The 18,046-nt window shown below is 52.5% G+C and overlaps 1 protein-coding gene across 1 annotated transcript in view; it reads left to right on the top strand.

Annotated features, from left to right (window-relative positions):
• TMEM242 (transmembrane protein 242) overlaps nt 1–3,669 on the top strand; it is a 49,570-nt gene extending 45,901 nt beyond the window's left edge. Inside the window, exon 4 of the mRNA XM_022560175.2 lies at nt 8–3,669. Within this exon, the coding sequence (XP_022415883.2) occupies nt 8–106 (99 nt within the window). The 3' untranslated portion in view covers nt 107–3,669. The remainder of the gene's footprint in view (nt 1–7) is intronic.
• The last annotated feature ends 14,377 nt before the right edge of the window (nt 3,670–18,046 follow it).

The following is an 18,046-nucleotide window of genomic DNA, read 5'->3' as shown; positions in this document are numbered from 1 at the left end:
CTTTCAGATAAAAGACTTTCGAAGTAAAATGCAATCAATATTTCCAGCAATTCCCAAGAACTCTGAATCGGCTGTTGAATGGGAGGAAGCATTGAAATCCAAATGAGATGAGCATGGTGGGTGAAGTCCAGAAGGATTGTTACAGGAAAAGCTGGCTTTGGAGATGTCACAACAGCAAAGGGACTCGACGGATTTCTCCTCAGGAACACATGCAGACTGTTGAGTGAACCTGTGGGATGGATGGCATTCAGTGTCCCCACAGGAGGCCGACAGTCATTTCTGTGTGCTGTACTTTATTACAAGTGATCTGGTTATGTTCATATGGGGGTGGGGGGGTGTTGGAGGGAGGGCAAAGTTTTCCTAAAGTTAGGAAGACTATTTAAAAATAATTATATGGGTACCTTTTCTATGTGGAGGAAATCCCAGGGGAAATACTTCTATGACTGTAACAGTTGAAACCAAGTTTTTTACCTGAAAAACAAAATTATAACGTATGATGGAAAATCTTTATAAACAGACTAACAGCAGTAGTACCTCTAAGTCTAATTAAGTAAGTTTCAGCAGCCTTTCTTGTCCGTATGTGGCTGTCAGAACTCGGAGGACTTGCTCCTGTTAGGCAGACTCCAAAGTGACGGGTTAATGGGTGAATCCTGTCCATCAGGCAGTGGGTGTGGCTCTCTTGTCCTGAACACAGTCTTCAATTTGTATATGCCAGTCATTTACCTGACAGCCTCACCTTAGGCCCTGTAAATTCTTAGACAAGAAGCCAGTAACACATTATGATAACTTGAAAGGATAATCATGTGAAAATAATGATATTATGTGTATAAAATGTACTTTTTTGACAAGTTGCTTCTGGGTCCCGAAACACTGACAGTTTATAGCTTTATTTCAGTTGTCAATATAAAAATAGTCCAATTATCACCTATCTTAACAAATACTTTTAACCAAAAAGATACCTGAGAACTGAGTCTCAGGTGAATTAAAATTTTAAGAAAAGTATTTTAACATGTCAGTATGACCAGAAAATTAACCTCTGGTTGAATATCATTGTGTATTTTCTTTATAATTGCTTAGGCTCTAATTAACAATCAGTTTAAAAAAGTACATTTGAAATTTATCTGTTAAAATGAAACCTTTTAGTTTTAAGAAAAAATTTTAAATGAAATGTCAACTGCCTGATGTAACATTTTTCTCTGGACTGTGTTACCCTGTTAAAATTGCTGTATTGTTAATTAAACAGGTGTGTTCAGCACCTGGGATTCCTGTGTAACCTGTTTAAAATCCAAGACTAAAAGAAAAGGATTGTGAAATTTATCTCAGGGTATGTGGAGTAGCAAAATAACTTCACCCACCTTTCATTTTTAACTAAATCTCTGCTAACAAAATAGCTCTAGTCTTTGAATGCAACGAAGGAAGGAAATCGGGAGGAAAACTGAACAGGTTTTTGTCCCTATTATGAGTCTGGGTCTAGGTGGGTGGTGGGTGTGCCACCACCCACCTGGAAGCCTAAAGGAAGGAATGTTTGAGTGCATGTTTGTGTGACATGCCTAAGGTTTACAAAACCCTTCCCATATGCGTCTGTTGTCCTTAAGGGATGGGGGGGTGGGGGGACGGACACGACTCCTCCCATAATGATGATGGTGAATCACCTGCTGAGGAAAGGTTGATGGGGACAGATTCCCTAGAACCGGTACCAAGCATAGGCTCCAGTTGCATTTTAAAAGCCAAAATGAAGTAACAAAGATGAAAGTTAAAAGAAAAACAAGCAATATGACTGACTAAAGTGATTTTTTTCTACAGTCAGAACTCAGATATCAGAAGATGTCATTTGTCTATTCCTTTTATACCAGAGGCATATTGTTAAACTGGTTAATGGAAAGGAAAAGTGTTTAACAGATAATGTTACTCTTTATGTGAAGTACCATCTGTGTACTGAGTTCTGAATGTTCCTGGATATGGAAGAGGGGAAATGTTATGGAATCTCAAGTTTGCCTCCTTCGCTGTCTTCATCTTGGGTACAGCATGACAAACATAATCACATTTATCTCCTGGACCATAAAGAGTTTTAATCACCCTATCAACCAGGATGACATTTTTCACAGACTTAAAAAGGAACAGAGCAGACATTATCTTGCCATAAGCAGTCCATTTCATGGAGGCTGAGCACTAGAAATTGTTTAGAGGGTGGGCAGCACGCCGTTCCCACTTCACGCGTAAGCCGCCATTAAGGCGGCTCCCATAAGAACGCCGCTTACACTGGCTCAGCGTTAAGCTTTAGAGTCTCGGCGCCAAGCTGTTGGAGAAAGCAGCGTGGAGTATGTAGAGAGACCGTGGTGGGCAGGGGGCGACTTCCAGGGCCTCAGGATTCATTCAAGGGGAAAAACAAACGCCTATTCTGGTAGGTTCTTGCTGCCCTGTAAAAACGTATCCATGGGCGGCTGCTGTCTTCAGACTTAAGAAAATACAGTTTCTGAACAAACTGGGAATGAAAAATAGGGCACAAGACGCCCTGCGGCCTGTCTCTACAAGAAACAAGGATCCTAATGACGGGAGAGACAGCGAGCTGCTGCCCAGGCCCCGCAGAGCCGAGGTGTGACCGCAGGTGACCCTCCCTCCATCGCACTGACACAGGCTGACGCTGGAAAAAACCTGCCTCAGCTGCTCGGTCAAAAGGGGGCACCTCATCACCTCGCCTGTCGTACATTCTGCTTAGTCTCACGGATAGTGTGGGACTCAGCTTGCAAATTAATCCTTGCAACCTAAGAGGAACGTAAAAGAAATGAAGGGGGGTGGGGAAAGCCCATGGGGACAAAGGTAATTAAAATCCACTGAATTTAGCAATTTCACTTGGGGCAAAATTTAATCTCTCCTAGGTTTGGTTCTGTATCTTCTTTAAAACAAACATTTAGGTACAAATGAAAATCAGCCAGGGAAAATATAAAATTTCTCCAAATAGTTAAATTTCTCATGAAAGTTAGCAAAATACACATTTTTATGGAATTTTATCAAGTGCAAGTGAGATGTTTTTCCTTTCTGCCGAGTCACTGAGTTATATGTCAAGGATCTGGGTTTCTGTGTTGGTGTTATCAGGAGTAATTATCAAAGGCTGTGCTTTTGCGAAGTCTAGAAGAGGAAAGGAAGCATCTCCCGCAAGCAGTGACATTAATCTTGTAACAATGAGTGAGGCTGTTAGCAGATTTTGTCTGACGGCAGATTACTCAGTTTTGGAGAAAATTATAGTAGCACAGTTATCAAGAAGTACGCAGAGTTCAACTTTTCTGCCCAAGTACTAGTGGAGTGATTCAGGACCTTAATTTATATTTCTTACATAAGCTAGGTGAGGCCTTTTGCCTTTGGTGAGGCAAGATCACTTACTAAAAAAGAAAACAAAACCATAGTAAAAAACAAAAAAAACAAGATTCCGTATAAATGTTAATGACAGAAGGGTACGAGCCATTCTTAATGGACTCCCCTAAGAATCTAAATTAGGCAAACCAAGGAAGCTTGGCACATTTATAGAACACCTTCTACCTGCTTACCTGAAAACGCTCCAGAAATTCATCCTCACACTGCCCCTGACGCCCCGGGCTTAGAGTGGGAGTGTAGGTCTGCAGCCCAACAGAAAACACCACAGGACACAGCCAGGGGGCTGCCTGGAACTCCAGCACGAGGGCCCGCTGCCTGCAAAGAGCAAGTGGACAAAGCTGAGCATAAAAGCTTGCATTTGACGCTCTCTACGGAGCTGTGCTAAGCTCTGCAGAGTCCCTTGGCTCTGCCAGCCGGGGTGATGGGAGGGTGTTTATTTTTACTTTATTACTACTGGTTGTCTTCTCCAACTGTCCCTGTTGGAGGCTCTGTTTCCTTTCGCTTCCTACTGTGAGCGAAGCCCAAAAGGTAGACATCCTCATCTGGACGAGCTGGGCACTTACCAGGGGCGGACGGTCACGGCCCCCGTCACCGCCACCACCTTTACCTGTATCCTTCCACCTCCCTTCAGTCCACAGTGGCCACAGCTAGCTACAGATCCTTCAGCTGGGACAGAGTTTAGAAAACTAAGAAAATGCTAGTAGTAAATCTCACACAAAGCTAAAATAAGACCTTGTTAAAAAATAAGAACGATTGAGGAAACCCTTTGCTCTGAGCTTGCTCTTACGCCAGCCCTGGTTCTCTTTTCATAGATTCTTATTACGCATGACTGTAGTAAAGTATCTGTGGAAACAGCACTTTATCAAGTCTTCCAACTCCCTGTTTAAAGGGAGACTTTTCTTCGACATAGTAAGTGATGAGACAGGCTCTACTATGGTGGCCAAGAATGCAGGGAGATGGGTTCCCTGTGCCTTATTCAGGCTCATGCAGAGTTGGAGGTGGATGGCACTTCAACCTGCAGGATGGGGCTCCGACCCAACAAATCCCAGTTTTCCCTGGGCCTCTTCAATTCCCGTGGTGTCCAAATTTGACGTCTCTGATATGTCTACGAATACTGAGTTGGGGGTGGAATCCAGATTCTTCTCAGGAGTGCATTTGCTTTAACTTTTCAATATTACTGAAGGAGCAGGGAAGGGCTGGGTTAAAACACAGGGTCAGGTGATGCCTTAGAGAAACACCTGCATCCCTGACAGGGAAGCAGGTATTCATCCTCGTGTAGTTTCTTCAGGCTCAGGATTAAGCCCTTAGTAAATATAGGGAGGGAGGGAAGGAGGAAGTGAGAGAAAGAGGGAGAAAGGAAAAGAAGGAGATGGGAGGGAGTGGGAAGGGATGGAGAGGAAGAAGGAAGGGAGGGAGGAAAGGGAGGGGGAGGGAGGACCAGATGGAGAAGGGAGAGAAGAAAGTGGGGGCAGGGGCTTCCTCACTGGGAAGAGGGTCCACAAGTCCAGGACCACACACCCAGCTCCTGGAGAAACTGACACTTGCCTTCTCATCCATGCAGACCACATCTACCTCAGCCACCAACACACGGGAGAATAAAAGCACATCAGAATGATAAAAATTAGTTTCTGAAGTGAGCCCTGGGCCCCTGCTGGGGTTTCTAACTCCCAGTCCTATGACTAGATAGTCCAAAAATTAAAAATTTAAAGCAAGATCCTAATGCATTCACCAACTCTGAGTTGCCAAGCAGGAACAGAGAAGATCTGGAAGAACAAGTATTACTCAGGGTGACCTCATGTCTGGCCAATTCTCGCTGTGTAGCACCTGGTCAGGGACCCAGAGATATGAATGGGAAGCATTCTCCCTGAAAACAAATGACCTCAAAAAAAAAAAAAAAAAAAATCCCTGCCACTTCTCACTTCGCTTTAGAAACCTCACTCTCTTCCCATTTGTTGGCAATGCCATCTAGAAAGAAGGCTCCTTCCTCCTCTCTGGGGTGGAGTTTTATTTTGTAGCCAGAGCCCCTGAGTTGAAGTTCTCAGAGCACTGAGAGCAGGACGGGTACAGAACACCTTGGGCTCGGTCACCCGGGCGCAGCGCTGTTCACTGAAGAAATCAGGCAGAGACCAACCCACCACCCACTTCCCTGTGGACCTAATATGCTCTGGAAGGAAGCCCAATAATTCTACCTAATCTACCCAATTTGTGCCTTTGATGTAAGCTTCGGCAGTACATCTGACTCTTTGGCTAGTCGCTAAATCGTTTTGAGCACACGTTAATTACCCAGCATGACAAAGGCGCGGGTCGGCTGGTTTTCCTGGGCTGTGTGTGCCGGGAGGCGCAGGAGTTATTAGAAAAGCTCGGGCCGGCGGGTTAATATCATCCCTTCCGGCATCCATGTGTAATGCCACACCCCGTGCCTGGGCTTTAAGAACTGAAATTAAAAACAGCTCTCTCAAATACACGACAGGCTGACAGTCTTAACGGCCCTGAACTGTCCTGACCGGGGGCAATGACTCTCCTCTGCGGCTCCAAACTTCTAAATCACCCGCTCATGGTAGCTGCTCAGCAGCCCAAGAGCTACGCCAACCACGTCACATCCAGTGGCGGTCAGTGACAGGGCGGGCCAGAGACAGCGCCTTCTCTAGACGGCAGCATTCCTGAGCTAAGTGGCGTCCCGGGAGGTGGGGAGCTCTGAGTGCCGCGTGTGTTTGGTCTGCCCCGGAAAGCATTCCTAAAATCACCTGGCAACTAACTTAAGGTGCATCCGCTAAACACGAAGCGCCTCCAGTCCAGCAGCAGCCGTTGCTGCGGGGCAGCCCACGCGCTCCCCCTGAGCCGCCCCCTCCTCTCCATGTCCCTCTCTGCTTTCTTCCGTGGTGGCCAGAAGATGCTGGCACACCGCCCTCTCGGCCTCGGTCTTCTGACTCGCCTACACTTTCTCCAGCTGCTTGTCTTCCGATCCTCCTCCAACACCTGGAGAAACAAGATCCTGTTCCTAAGCAGAGGAACATCTAGGCCAACCTGGGGGGGACGTCCTCCCAATCTCCTGGCTGGCAGAAGGTCAAGGCTGGGCGTCCCAGTTCTGGGGCTTTCGAGGACTCCCCTTGTTTCTCTGGGCGCTCTGCGCTTGGACCTGCCCCGAGCTCTCCAGGGGAGACTGAGTGAGCAGCATGTCGGCAGGCGCACCGGCCCCGGCCTTTACTTTTTCTCTCTCGGAACAAGGGCCTGTGGACGAGCGATGCTGCGACAGTGTGTGTCCCGCTCAGTTCCGTTGCCTCTTCGTAGGTGGTGCCAGCAGTCTGGCAGCCGCCTCCCTCTTCCCTCTGAAGATGACTTGTTCTCAACGGCTGGTCTGCTCTTGGGAGGCCCGTGTTCTGGGCCCCCGGGCGGGGGGCATGAGCTCTGCCCAGCGCCCCTGCTTCCTGGCCTGGGTAGTCAGGCCCCAAACCTCGTCCTTGTTCCCGGTCAGCCCCCAAGAGTCTCTTCAGCACCACTCGTTATGCGCCGATAAACATTTTCTCCGCAGCTAAAACTCCTTTATGACAAGCCCCGTGGTCAGCCCTTAAAGCTTTCTTCGCAGTCACACGGCGCCCGGGTAGGCGGGCTGTCCTCTGGGAAGGGGTTTCCAGGGGCCGCTGGTGGCAGGAGGGGAGATCTGAGTCCCTTCGCTTCCTGCTCCATCCCACCGGACCCCCCCCCTCCCCAGGCTCCTCCAGCCTCCCGGCCTCAACCCCAAACCTAGCCCCTCCGCTTCCAACAGGGACGACTTCGGGCAAATCACCCACACAGGCCCGCTGTCTCCGTCTCTAAAATGGGCACAAGAACTCCCAAGTCCGCTGCTGGGAGGGTGAAATGCTGGACGCGGCAGCCAGCTCCCGAGACCCCCGGCCCGTGCTGCAGGCGCAGTGGATTTACGCTAGTGAGCCCTGACTCGCTCGCGTGTACGCCGGCCTACTCACCCCGCCGCCGCCGCCTCCGCCGCGCAGGCTCCTCCCAGGGCCTGGGCCTCCAGCTCCTGCGCACCTTCTACCCGCCACCCAGCGGGTGGGAGGCCCACGGGCCTGGGCTTCAGAGGCCACACCTGCGGGTGAGCCAGATACTGCGGGGACGGGCCCCCTTCCACCCCAGCGCAGCCCTGAGAGCTCAGGCCACTGGGCATCTAAGGGGGGGACAGAGGGAGCCTCGGTGGCCCAGGTGAGGGCGCACAGGGCCTATAGGTTCACCCCAGTGGGGAAAGGAGCGCTTCTGCACCTCGCTGCTCTGCCGAGACCGTGGTTCTCAAACAGCAATCAGCCCGAATGAGAACCACCCGCATCACTTGAGAAAACACAGGTCCCGGCCCCACCCACGGCTTCGAGTCAGCGGTCTGGGGCGGGGCCCGAGAATCTGCCTTTCTACCGAGTTCCCCGGGTCGCTGACGCCGCAGGTGCAGGGACCACAGGCTGAGAACGGCAGCCCTACTCCGTGTCTACCTCCGATGATGGCGCTCGGGACAAAAGGTGTCACAGGACAGCATCTCTGTTAAACAACCTTCTCAGGCTTCTGTGAAAGCCAGAGTTCCACACTTCCTGATTCTGCTTTCTCCCGAGTTTGAGAAATACGCCCGTCCCCTGGGCTGTCACCCTCCAAGGCCCACTCGCCACCCTCCCCTCTCTCGTCACCGCCAGTTCACTTTCCCAGGCAGGACCCTTACTCTTGTCCAGGCAGCCAGGAGGAAGGCGCACCTCCACTCCCTGACCTCGCGGAGGGGCACACGAACCCCAGAAGCGCACAGAGCCCCGCACAGGGGTTCGTTCAGAAATGAGCAGTGGGCACTGGACGCGTCTGACCTGGCTCAGTCCCCAAGCTGTTTCCTGGGCAGGGAGACAAGGTGACAGTAAACGTCAGCTTGACGAGAGTTCTTCCCCGCAGACCTGAGAGAACGGCCTGGGAGGGGCAGAGGGGAGAGCCTGCGGAGCTGGGTGGAGAGGAGCCGGGGAAGGAGGGCTCCTAGGAGGCCTGGCAGAGAGGGAAGGGAGTCTTCGTGGAAAGCCTTGGCTGACCCGTGAGAAGCTGGGATTTTACCTCTAAGCAATGGCAAGTCCATGGAGTTTTCTGAGCTGGTGACATTATGAAACTGGCATATCCTTTTTATTTTCAAGATTTATTTAGTATTTATTTATTTCTGGCTGTGTTGGGTCTTAGTTGCGGCATGTGGGATCTTTCTTTGCCGCGCGGGCTTCTCTCTGGTTGTGGCGTGCGGGTTTTCATTCTAGTTGTGGCACGAGGGCTCTGTAGTTGAGGCGCACAAGCTCAGTAGTTGTGATGTGCGGGTTTAGTTGCCCCGAGGCATGTGGGATCTTAGTTCCCTGACCAGGGAATGAACCTGCCTGCGTCCCCTGCATTGGAAGGCGGATTCTTTACCACTGGACCACTAGGGATGTCCCGGCATTTCCTTTCAATCATTCATTCATTTGAAGCACAATCATTAAGTGCCTGGTAGGTGCTGGGGGGACACGATGGTGATTAGAGAGCCCCTCCTTGAAGCACTGACAGTTTGCTGGGGACGGGGGGGAGGTTCTTTTGACCGTGAAGGATGCACTGGAGGGAGAGCCCGTGGCCTGACCCAGGGTGGCCTTTGCTCTCCCTCAGACTGGGCCCTACCCTGCACTGACAGGACCTTGCTTGCCCACACATGTGGACAACCAGATGACACCTGGTGTCCCACTAGCCGGCCCTTGCTGCTCCTCGGGCCCAGGGGTGTGAACCCCAGCAGGGCAGGCCTCTCTCGAGAGGACAGACCCTGGGAGGAGGCCAGGGCCAGGTGGGTCCCCTTTTGCAGTCCAGGTCCCCCCATCCAAGCCAGATCCTCTTGCAGCCGTGCACTGAACCTACCCCTCTACCCTCAGGCTGCAGAGCTGGACCCTCCTGTCACCTTCCCTCAGAGGCCCTCGTCATTGAGCTGCCAGGATGCTTGGCACTAAGTTTAACCTTGAGTTACAGTAGGTTTATCTCCTTCTTCACATCCTCCTCCTCCTGAATGAGTCTCCAACTTTCTAGTCCCATTTTAGCAACCCTGTTGTGCACATGTCTTTCACTGGAAGCAGCCTAAAACCCTTTTCAGAAGCGGACAGGGTATAAATTATAAAAATTAATACCGCTGAAATCTTCCCATTGTCACTCTCTTATTTCTGGACTTATCCGAAGTCCTGACTTGGAGTCTGTGATAAATTCAACAAAAAACACTTTATGCATGGAGACATTTTAAAATTTCTATTTCTGTGAAAGACCCTGGGCTGCTATAATCCTGGATTCACAACTGAGAACTTTTCCAGGGAAATCGGCTTGTAAACATTATACTTCGCACAATGACTGCTTGCACCACCTCACCTAAATCTGAACAGGTATTGCTTAAAATTGGGGGACTATTTTTAGCTAGCTGAGGACATTCCCGCCTTCTCTGGGCCCTTTGCACTTGAGGTGTGACCCCTCCCTCAGCCACAGTCCGGTTCTTCTGGCGATTACCCTGGTTATTCACCCTGGTTGGGTCTCCTGCCTCTCCTTGTGGCCTCCCCCCAAGCCCACCTGGGCTCACCTGGGGAGATGGGACTTGCCTCATCTTCTGGGCCACATGAGAAAGGCAACTGCCACTTGCAGAGGCAACACTGATCCTAATTGTGGGTCAAATTTTGAGCTAAGAATAGCCTTCTTAAAAAGAATCTACATAACTAAATTTATAAAGTGCTGGCAAAAGTCACAGCTCCAGAGAGGTTGGCCGTGTGGCATGATTCTCACCGTGAACAGCATCATCACAACCATTTACATAGATATGCATCTATTTACATGCAGTTATCACTGGCTGCTGAGGTTCCTGTGATTTTGATAATCTTCTTTACACTATTCTGCACGGATTTTTTTTTTTAAGTGACCATGGATCGCTCTTTGAACTAGAAAAAAAACAGAGCTTTTAAAATAATTTTGAGAATAAGAAAACATTGCCTACTGTATATTGGTTGATCTAAACCCCCAGACAGTCCTCAAGTCCAGTTCCCAGGAGGGGAAGCAGAAATGCCCCGACTCCCTCTCCAGAATCACAGCCCCACTTCCTGAAGCCTGTCTCCATCCTGGCTCCTGCCTGCCTGGCGCCTCTCAGATTAGATTAGGTCATCAGGATCTCTCCACATTCTCTCTGCCTCTGGAGTGAAGCCCAAGCTCCCCTCTGGACTTTCCCGCCCACACCCCAACATGAGTGATACGGGTTGAATCATGTACAGCCCCCCAAGGCACGCCCAAGTCCTAAGCCAATACCTGAGAAGGTGCCTTTATTTGGAAATAGGGACTCTGTAGACCTCATCAGATCGACTGGTGTCCTTATAAGAGGAGGAGAAGGCACGCAGGCACGTGGAGGAAGACAGCCAGGTGACCAGACGGGAGGCAGAGACTGGAGTCATGTGTCTACAAGTCGAGGGCCGCCGAGGATTTCAGGGAACCCCAGAACTTAAGAGAAAGGCCACGGACAGATTCTCCCCTGGAGCCTTCCGAGGGACTGGAGTGACCCTCTCGACACCTGGATTTTGGACTTTTGGCCTCCAGAATAAATTTCTCTGAGAGAATAAATTTCCTTTGTTCAAAGCCAACCCAGGACACTGATAGAACGCCCTTGTGTGCCCCACACTCACATGAGTCCCGCAGCCTGCTCTGAAGCCACCTGCACCGCCAGCCCCCATCCCACTGGGCTGCACGTGGCCCTACCGCTTGCCTGACCGTCCCTCTCCTGATGTGCCGGTTCCTGAGGAGCTGGGCCCACGCCCTGATCCCCTGCCAACCATGGCCCCCATGCAGCCAGCACTGTGCACGCGGTAGATGCAGGGCAAATGTCCCCATCTCGGGGACCCAGTGGGACGCAGAGGGCAGCCTCTCCCGCTCTCCCCTGATGCACCACGACGACCTTTCCTTCTAAGATCGGTCTACACTCCCACCACGTGCCCCTTTCCCAGTCTTCCCACGTTCGCGTTCTTAAGGACTCGGCGGCGTCGATTTCCGGCTGGACGGGACGGTGGGGCCCAACCTGAGGCTGCGCTTCTCGCTTCTCCCAGCAGAGGGCAGCCGAGCCCGGGCCCCGCGGCCGCCGCGTGTCGCGGTCTGTGCTGGGCCGGGAGCGGGAACAGGCCGCGGGGACACCCCGGCGCCGTCGGCGGGCGACGGCGCGGGGCTCGGCCCTTCCGGTGGCCAGGGCCGGCCCGCGCAGGGTGGGGCGGAGGAGCTACGACCGTCACCGCGGGACACGGCGACCGCGGCTCGGGCTCGTCTCATCTGGGCGGCGGGCGCCCAGCCCAGCTCGCGTCCCCGAGCCTCGCTCGCTCAGTCCCGGAGCGCTGCTTCCTTTCCTCCTTCTGCCTCCACTCCCTGACCCCGGGCCATCGGGGCTCCGGGGCCCACGCGGCACACCTCGGACCCCGCGTCCTAGAGGCGCGGCCTCAGCCACGTGGTCACGCGCGTCTCCCCTCCCCGCCCCCCCCCCGCGAGGCTGACAGACCCCGACGACGGCGACGGTCCTCAACGTCGTGCAGGGTCTGCGTCCCCAGGACCAGGCCCCCGGCTGCACCCAGACCCGGTCCACCCCGGCGCGCTCCGATTCCTTACTTGCAGGCTTCCTCTCTGGCCCCCTCCTCCGACAGGCAGCACTGCGGGCGACCCCTACCCACACACCGCGGGCGCCAAGGCTGGAGGTCGGCAGACCTGCCCTCTCACTGCCTTTTTGTGACCCCAGCAGTGTTTCTGGCGACGTGGGTTTGACGTGACTTTGCCCAAGTGTTTGCCTCTTTTGTACTTTTTTGAGTGACTTTTTCCCGCCTTGCTGCCAGTAACTACAATGTTCAAGGTACAAAACTGAGAAAACAGACAAGCAAATAAGTGAAAACCTGAAATCCCAGCCTCGGTCATAACCACATTAACATCTTGGTGTCGGTACGGCCACGTCGTGCCCTCTGCGCGCTGACAGATCTGCATTATTTTTCCCCAGTGGGGATCACACCCTGTCGGGACCTCTGTAACCGGCTCTTCCACTCAGCGACCCACAAGAGCATCTCACCACGAAGGCCGCAGCTGAAAACGCACCCGGGGGTCCCGAAGCCGGCGAGGGCTCCCTCCGGGGACCTCTGGGGGGCAGGAGCGTCACAGGCACCTGTCCCCAAGGCTGGCACTGCCCTGGGTAGGTAAGGTCTCTACTGGGAGGCAGCGGCCTGGGGTTTCGGTTCCTCCTTTTGAAGAGACGCCCCCCCCATGCCCGCCCCTTTTCTCCAGCTCCGCCCACCTTTGAGTGGAAACAATTCTGCACTTTTAGAGCACCTCTTCTCTCTCCTGTGACTATATTCGAGAAACACAAAACTAATCCATATCCACACACGAAAGAACATCATTCTTCTTTCTGCATCTGGGCTGTGAAGGATGGGCCTCCAGATCAGTGGTTCTCAACGAGGGGTGAGGGGTGAAGGGAGACGATTCTGACCCCAGGGGACGTTTGGCAACGTCTGGAGACGCCTTTGTCATGACCTCGGGGGCCGCTGCTGGCACCTAGTGGACAGAGGCCAGAGATGGTGCTGAGCAGCCCACGAAGCACCGGACAGCCCCCAGAAGTGAAGAATGAGCCACCCCAAAGGCCAACAGGGCCGAGCTCCGGACCAGAGGGTCCTCAACGCTCTCCTTGGGGCCCGAGAGCCTGGCAGCCTTGGTCGGCCTGTAGCCCCACCCAAGGGGCCATGGCCTTGACTGGTCACTGCTAGGCCCTGTCCATTCGGCCAGGACATGAAAGGGCTGCTGACAAAGAAGGCAAGAGGTTGAAGTCTCCTGAGTGAGCAGACGGAGCAGTGAGGTGGGGGAGGGTCGGGTGCAGGGGAAGGTAATTTGGTAGCCCTGCTTTGCTCATTGTCATGGTTTCCGATGTTCCCAGAGCTATTCAGGACCACCTGCAATTCACCCCTCTTGACTGCAGACTCCCAGGGTGTTAGAGCTCAAGGGAACCGGACACGTTTCTAATCTGACCGCCTCGTTTTCCAGGTGGGACACGGGGCCCCATCTGAGGTGCACTCAAAGCCTCGCACCCCAGTTTCTGCACTTACAAAGAGCAGCATCTCCCTGTGTCAGGCACCAGCTGTGCCTGGGGCTCTTTCACGCACCTCTGCACCACTCACGAGCCTGTGACGGAAGAGTCACCCCACCTCACAGGTGAGCACTCTTGAGGCGCTCAGACTCCAGGTGATTTACCTGAAGCCACAAAGCCAACAGGGGGAGAAGAACATCCACCCAGGCTCCTCCCACCCTAAACCAGACCAGGCCGCTGGCTCTCAAACTTCAGTGCTCAATAGAATCACCCAGGGCGTTTGGAAAATGCTGATGCCCAGGTCACGCCCCAGAGATCCTGATTTAACTGGTTTGGGGGGCGTCTGGGCACTGAGACTTTCAAACGTTCCCCAGGAGTGTCCAACTGCAGCAGTGTTAAGAGAGCCCTCGGGACACACGCCCTCTGACCCACACCCCAAGACCGACGTTAATGTCGGGGTATGAGGTGGGGCAGGGGAGGAGCTGTTGCAAGAAATCATGAGATCCTTGAATGGCTTCTTGGGAACAAGCCCATATTTTGTGTCTAGAAGCCTTAGGATTGGCTTCAAATGGGCTTCCTTTCCACCTGAATGTTGAGGTTCCGAAACCTGGTCAATTTGAGGCCTGTATTTTCTGGCTTCTTCTTCCTCCCTGGATGTTTGGAGAATTGAAATAACAGTTTCATATATTATTCCTGTGGTCCAGGGGCGAGGTTCACCAGCCGTCCCAGCACCAGGAGGGAGCAGACCTGGGAACTGCTGCCTGGGGGTTTAAGAGCTTCAAGGGTGCCACTCCCAGGGATATTTGCATTTTTAGCAGAGACTCGGAAAATGGAGAATCCTTCCTACTAACAACATAGGAGAAGGCGGCATTCCAGACATCAAGAGGCAGGACGGGAGGTGACTTGGCCTGGGGTGGCGGCTGGTGTTTCACCCTTGACCCCAGTCCTCCCAACACCTTCTTTTTCCAAATTTATCTGTTCACTCCTTTTTAAAAAACGAGTCTCAGGTCTGACACAAGTGAACAAACATTACTTAAAACTTTAAGCCGTCTCTTCTTCCCTTGAGTTGGATATAGCATCTGCATTTTTGTCTTTTAGTGGTAAGAGCATTTTGCACCTTACAGAGCACACGAGCACGCGGAATCTCATTAACCCTCACAGCCATCCTGCCGAACGTAGACGATGATCGGCATTTTGTAGACGAGGCTCCCAGAATCTCAGGGGGCTGCGCCGGTGCTGGCGGGCAAGAGGCTTCTGACTTGGGGCCTCGCCTCCCATGGCCTCAGCGGGCGGCCTCCTTCCTGGGGGCATTTGTTGAGTCCGGAAACAGGCGCAGGCCACAGGCATATTGTAGCGCTGCTCCCTGGCTGCCCCTGGAGCGCCTCACTCCTCGCGGCCCCTCTTTGCTGGAGCAGGAACTCCTCTCAGGCCCTCGCTCCCCCGGGGTCAGCTCAGCCACCCTTGGCCTCCCTGTGCCAGCTGTTCTTAAATTGCTGTGTCGGCCGCCCCCAACCTAGGGTAAGTTATGTTACTTTTACCTCAAGACTTCATATTTTCTATGTAAGTTCCCCCATCCACATCTCTGGGCCAATCGTATTATAACACTACTTTTCTCAGCTGGTTGGATGATCTTAATATGTCTTTAGCTCTCCATGGTATTTTATTTTTATTCACATTCTTCAAGCTCTACATAGGACAGGAATATCTACATAGAAAGGGCTGATGCATTCTGCAAGTCTGTGTTTGTGGTGTGTGTGTGTGTATGTGTGTGTGCGTGCGCGTGCCATAACAGCGTGGGTGTGTTTTCACCTACTGGACTGATTCTCAAGCGTGGTTGCAGAACTGCAGCAGCCGCGGTATCGCTGGGAACCTGTGCGAAATGCAGATCACAGAGCTGCGCCCCAGGCCTGCTGACTGGGAGACTCAGAGTCTATGTCTGAACAAGCCCTCTGGGTGATTCTCTTCCTTGGTAAGGTTTGAGAACCACTTATCTTCAGGATAAATCAGTTTTTTATAATCTGCTCCCTAAGATGGAAACTTAGGATTTGCTCTGTTAAGATCGAAACGTAAACAATGAGCCCTGACATTGTTGCAGAGACGTCAGTAGACGTTTTCTTTTTTCAAACTTATTATTTAACTGATAAGACATGCTTATGCACGCGCGCGCGCACACACACACACACACGCACACGCACACACACTCATCTTCCAGCCCTCCTATTTTGAGAGACCTCCTCTTGGCATCTGGCTCATACTCCTGGGGACATTCAGTCATTGAGAAAAGCAGGTCTGAGCCTCACTATTTCACACGAATGTAATTCAAAGAGAATGGCTGAAGAAAGCAAATGATTAAGCCAAAGAAATAAAGCTGCGATGGTGGAATTTTAGGCACCTGGGTGAGGGGTGGTGGTGATAGTAGTGGAAATGGAGGTGAAGATGGTGGTAGTGAGGGGGTATTAGTTTTGGTGGTGGTAGTGATGGAAGTGGTGGTAATGGTGGTGCTGCTGATGGAGGTGGAGGTGATGTTGGTGTCCTTGGCGGGGTAGGTGTGGGTGGTGCAGCTTACATACCAGTCTCTCAGATCATATTACCTGCCTCCCCGACTCCTCACTCAAAAAGTCTGCCCTGCAGGTGCCGTGGCGTGCCCCATGGTGCGTGTGCTTGGACTTGTGTGAGCATGTGTCTGGCCACTTTGGCTTTAGTGCCTCCAAAGTTTACAAAACACCTAAAGCTTTTAAAATAAAAACGGGGGTTAAACCATTTGGATCCTCCAAATTAGAAAGAATAAATGAACCACCCAGCTGCAGTCATAGGCAATTACTGTGCTTCTGAGAGGGCTTCGGGTTAAGAGAATGGAAGAGCTGATTATAAACGAGCCAGGAGTAATGAGGGAGGTCAGAGCAGTCCCTGAGCTCTGGGGGAGCGGCCAGCACTCCGCCCCGTCCCACGCGGGCTGGCTGGAGGCGCAGACCTCCTTCCACCCTGGCCTCCAAATCGGGCTGGGGCCGAGGCGCCCGGCCTATTTGTGCAGCTCCGGCAGCTTCAGAAAGAGAAGGCGGCTGTAAATAAACCCAGAGAAGGGCGAGGAATCGAGGGCAGGAAGGGAGAGAGCAGGAGGGAGGCTCCCCGGGAGGGCAGACAGGAATCAGGACTTCTGACCAGGAAAGACGGAGGGCGGAAGGAAGCAGGGAGCCTGCAAAGCACGTGGCCGTCAGGAGGCAGGTCGGTGCCTCTTCCCACTCCACCCTCAGGAATCTCGGGGCCGCATCTGCGGATCCACTGCGGTCCTTAAGCAGGCCCCCGGCTTGCCCATTCGCATTCTAATTTTATCCTTGTCTTGATTTTTTTTTTGCGGTACGAGGGCCTCTCACCGCTGCGGCCTCTCCCGTTGCGGAGCACAGGCTCCCGACGCGCAGGCTCAGCGGCTCACGGGCCCCACTTGAAGTCTTTTATCTCTAAATATAGTAACCCCGTGAGGGAGGTTTATTACTATCCCGCAGGTGAGGATGTTGAGGAAGAGAGGCCAAGTCAGCCACCCAGCTAGTGCAGGAGCCCAGACTCGGCCCCAGGCAGCCGAGACCCAGGTCCCAGGCCCTGCGCCACCACATGGAGCTGTCTCTTTACAAGCCGTGACGTGAATTCCCACAGACTTACTCCCAACCCAGCCACATATGCCACCAGATACAGGCCGCGACAGCCAGTGAATCGTTCTCAAGTCCAGCATGACAAGCCTAGGTTTGTAGGGGAAACAGTTGTCCTCCAGAGGTTGGGGTACCACTAGGGAGCCCAGAAGTCCCCCCCCAGGCATTGGGAGGAGGCAGGGCTCCTTGCAGCCAGACTGAGGAAGAGCATGAACCCCCCACATGTCTGCGAAACTGCAGACACTGCAGAGAGCTCCTTGGAGGGCTTCTCACTCAACAGCCCAGAGGCCCAGAGGCTTGACATAGAAAGTGCAAGGCCCCTTTAACCACAGGGCAGGTGTCCAGAGAGAGGGCACAACCAAAACTGCAGGTTCTGAAAAAAAAAAAAAAAAAAGCCTGGGTTGAAGACTATTCTAGGTCAACCCAAACCCCAGCTTGCCTAGTGAACTTGGTCAGCTCGTAACAGGAGCTCAGGGTGTAAAGTGCTACAGGCTTGTGTGTTCATCTGTTCATTGACACTCGGACTTGTTTTTAGAAAAGAATTGCAGTAGGGTAGAGAAAGCAAACATAAAAATTTCATATATATCTTTAAAAGACCCAGAAAAATGATTTTTAAAATAATCAAGGGCTTCCCTGGTGGCGCAGTGGTTGAGAGTCTGCCTGCCGATGCAGGCGACGCGGGTTCGTGCCCCGGTCCGGGAAGATCCCACATGCCGCGGAGTGGCTGGGCCCATGAGCCATGGCCGCTGAGCCTGCGCGTCCGGAGCCTGTGCTCCGCAACGGGAGAGGCCACAACTGTGAGAGGCCCGCGTACCGCAAAAAAAAAAAAAAAAAAAAAAAAGACTTCAAGCACTTGGTTCAGCGCCAGACACAATGCAAATTACAACAACGATCATTTATTATTCCTTCCCCTGGGCAGCAGTTAGGCCCTGGCCTAACAGACCATTGGGCAAGT

This window comes from Delphinapterus leucas, chromosome 12 (assembly GCF_059928025.1).
Source record: "Delphinapterus leucas isolate spDelLeu-1000000601 "Yukka" chromosome 12, BTC_Dleu_Yukka2, whole genome shotgun sequence".
NCBI lineage: Eukaryota > Metazoa > Chordata > Mammalia > Artiodactyla > Monodontidae > Delphinapterus > Delphinapterus leucas.
This window is presented reverse-complemented; position numbering and strand designations above follow the sequence as displayed.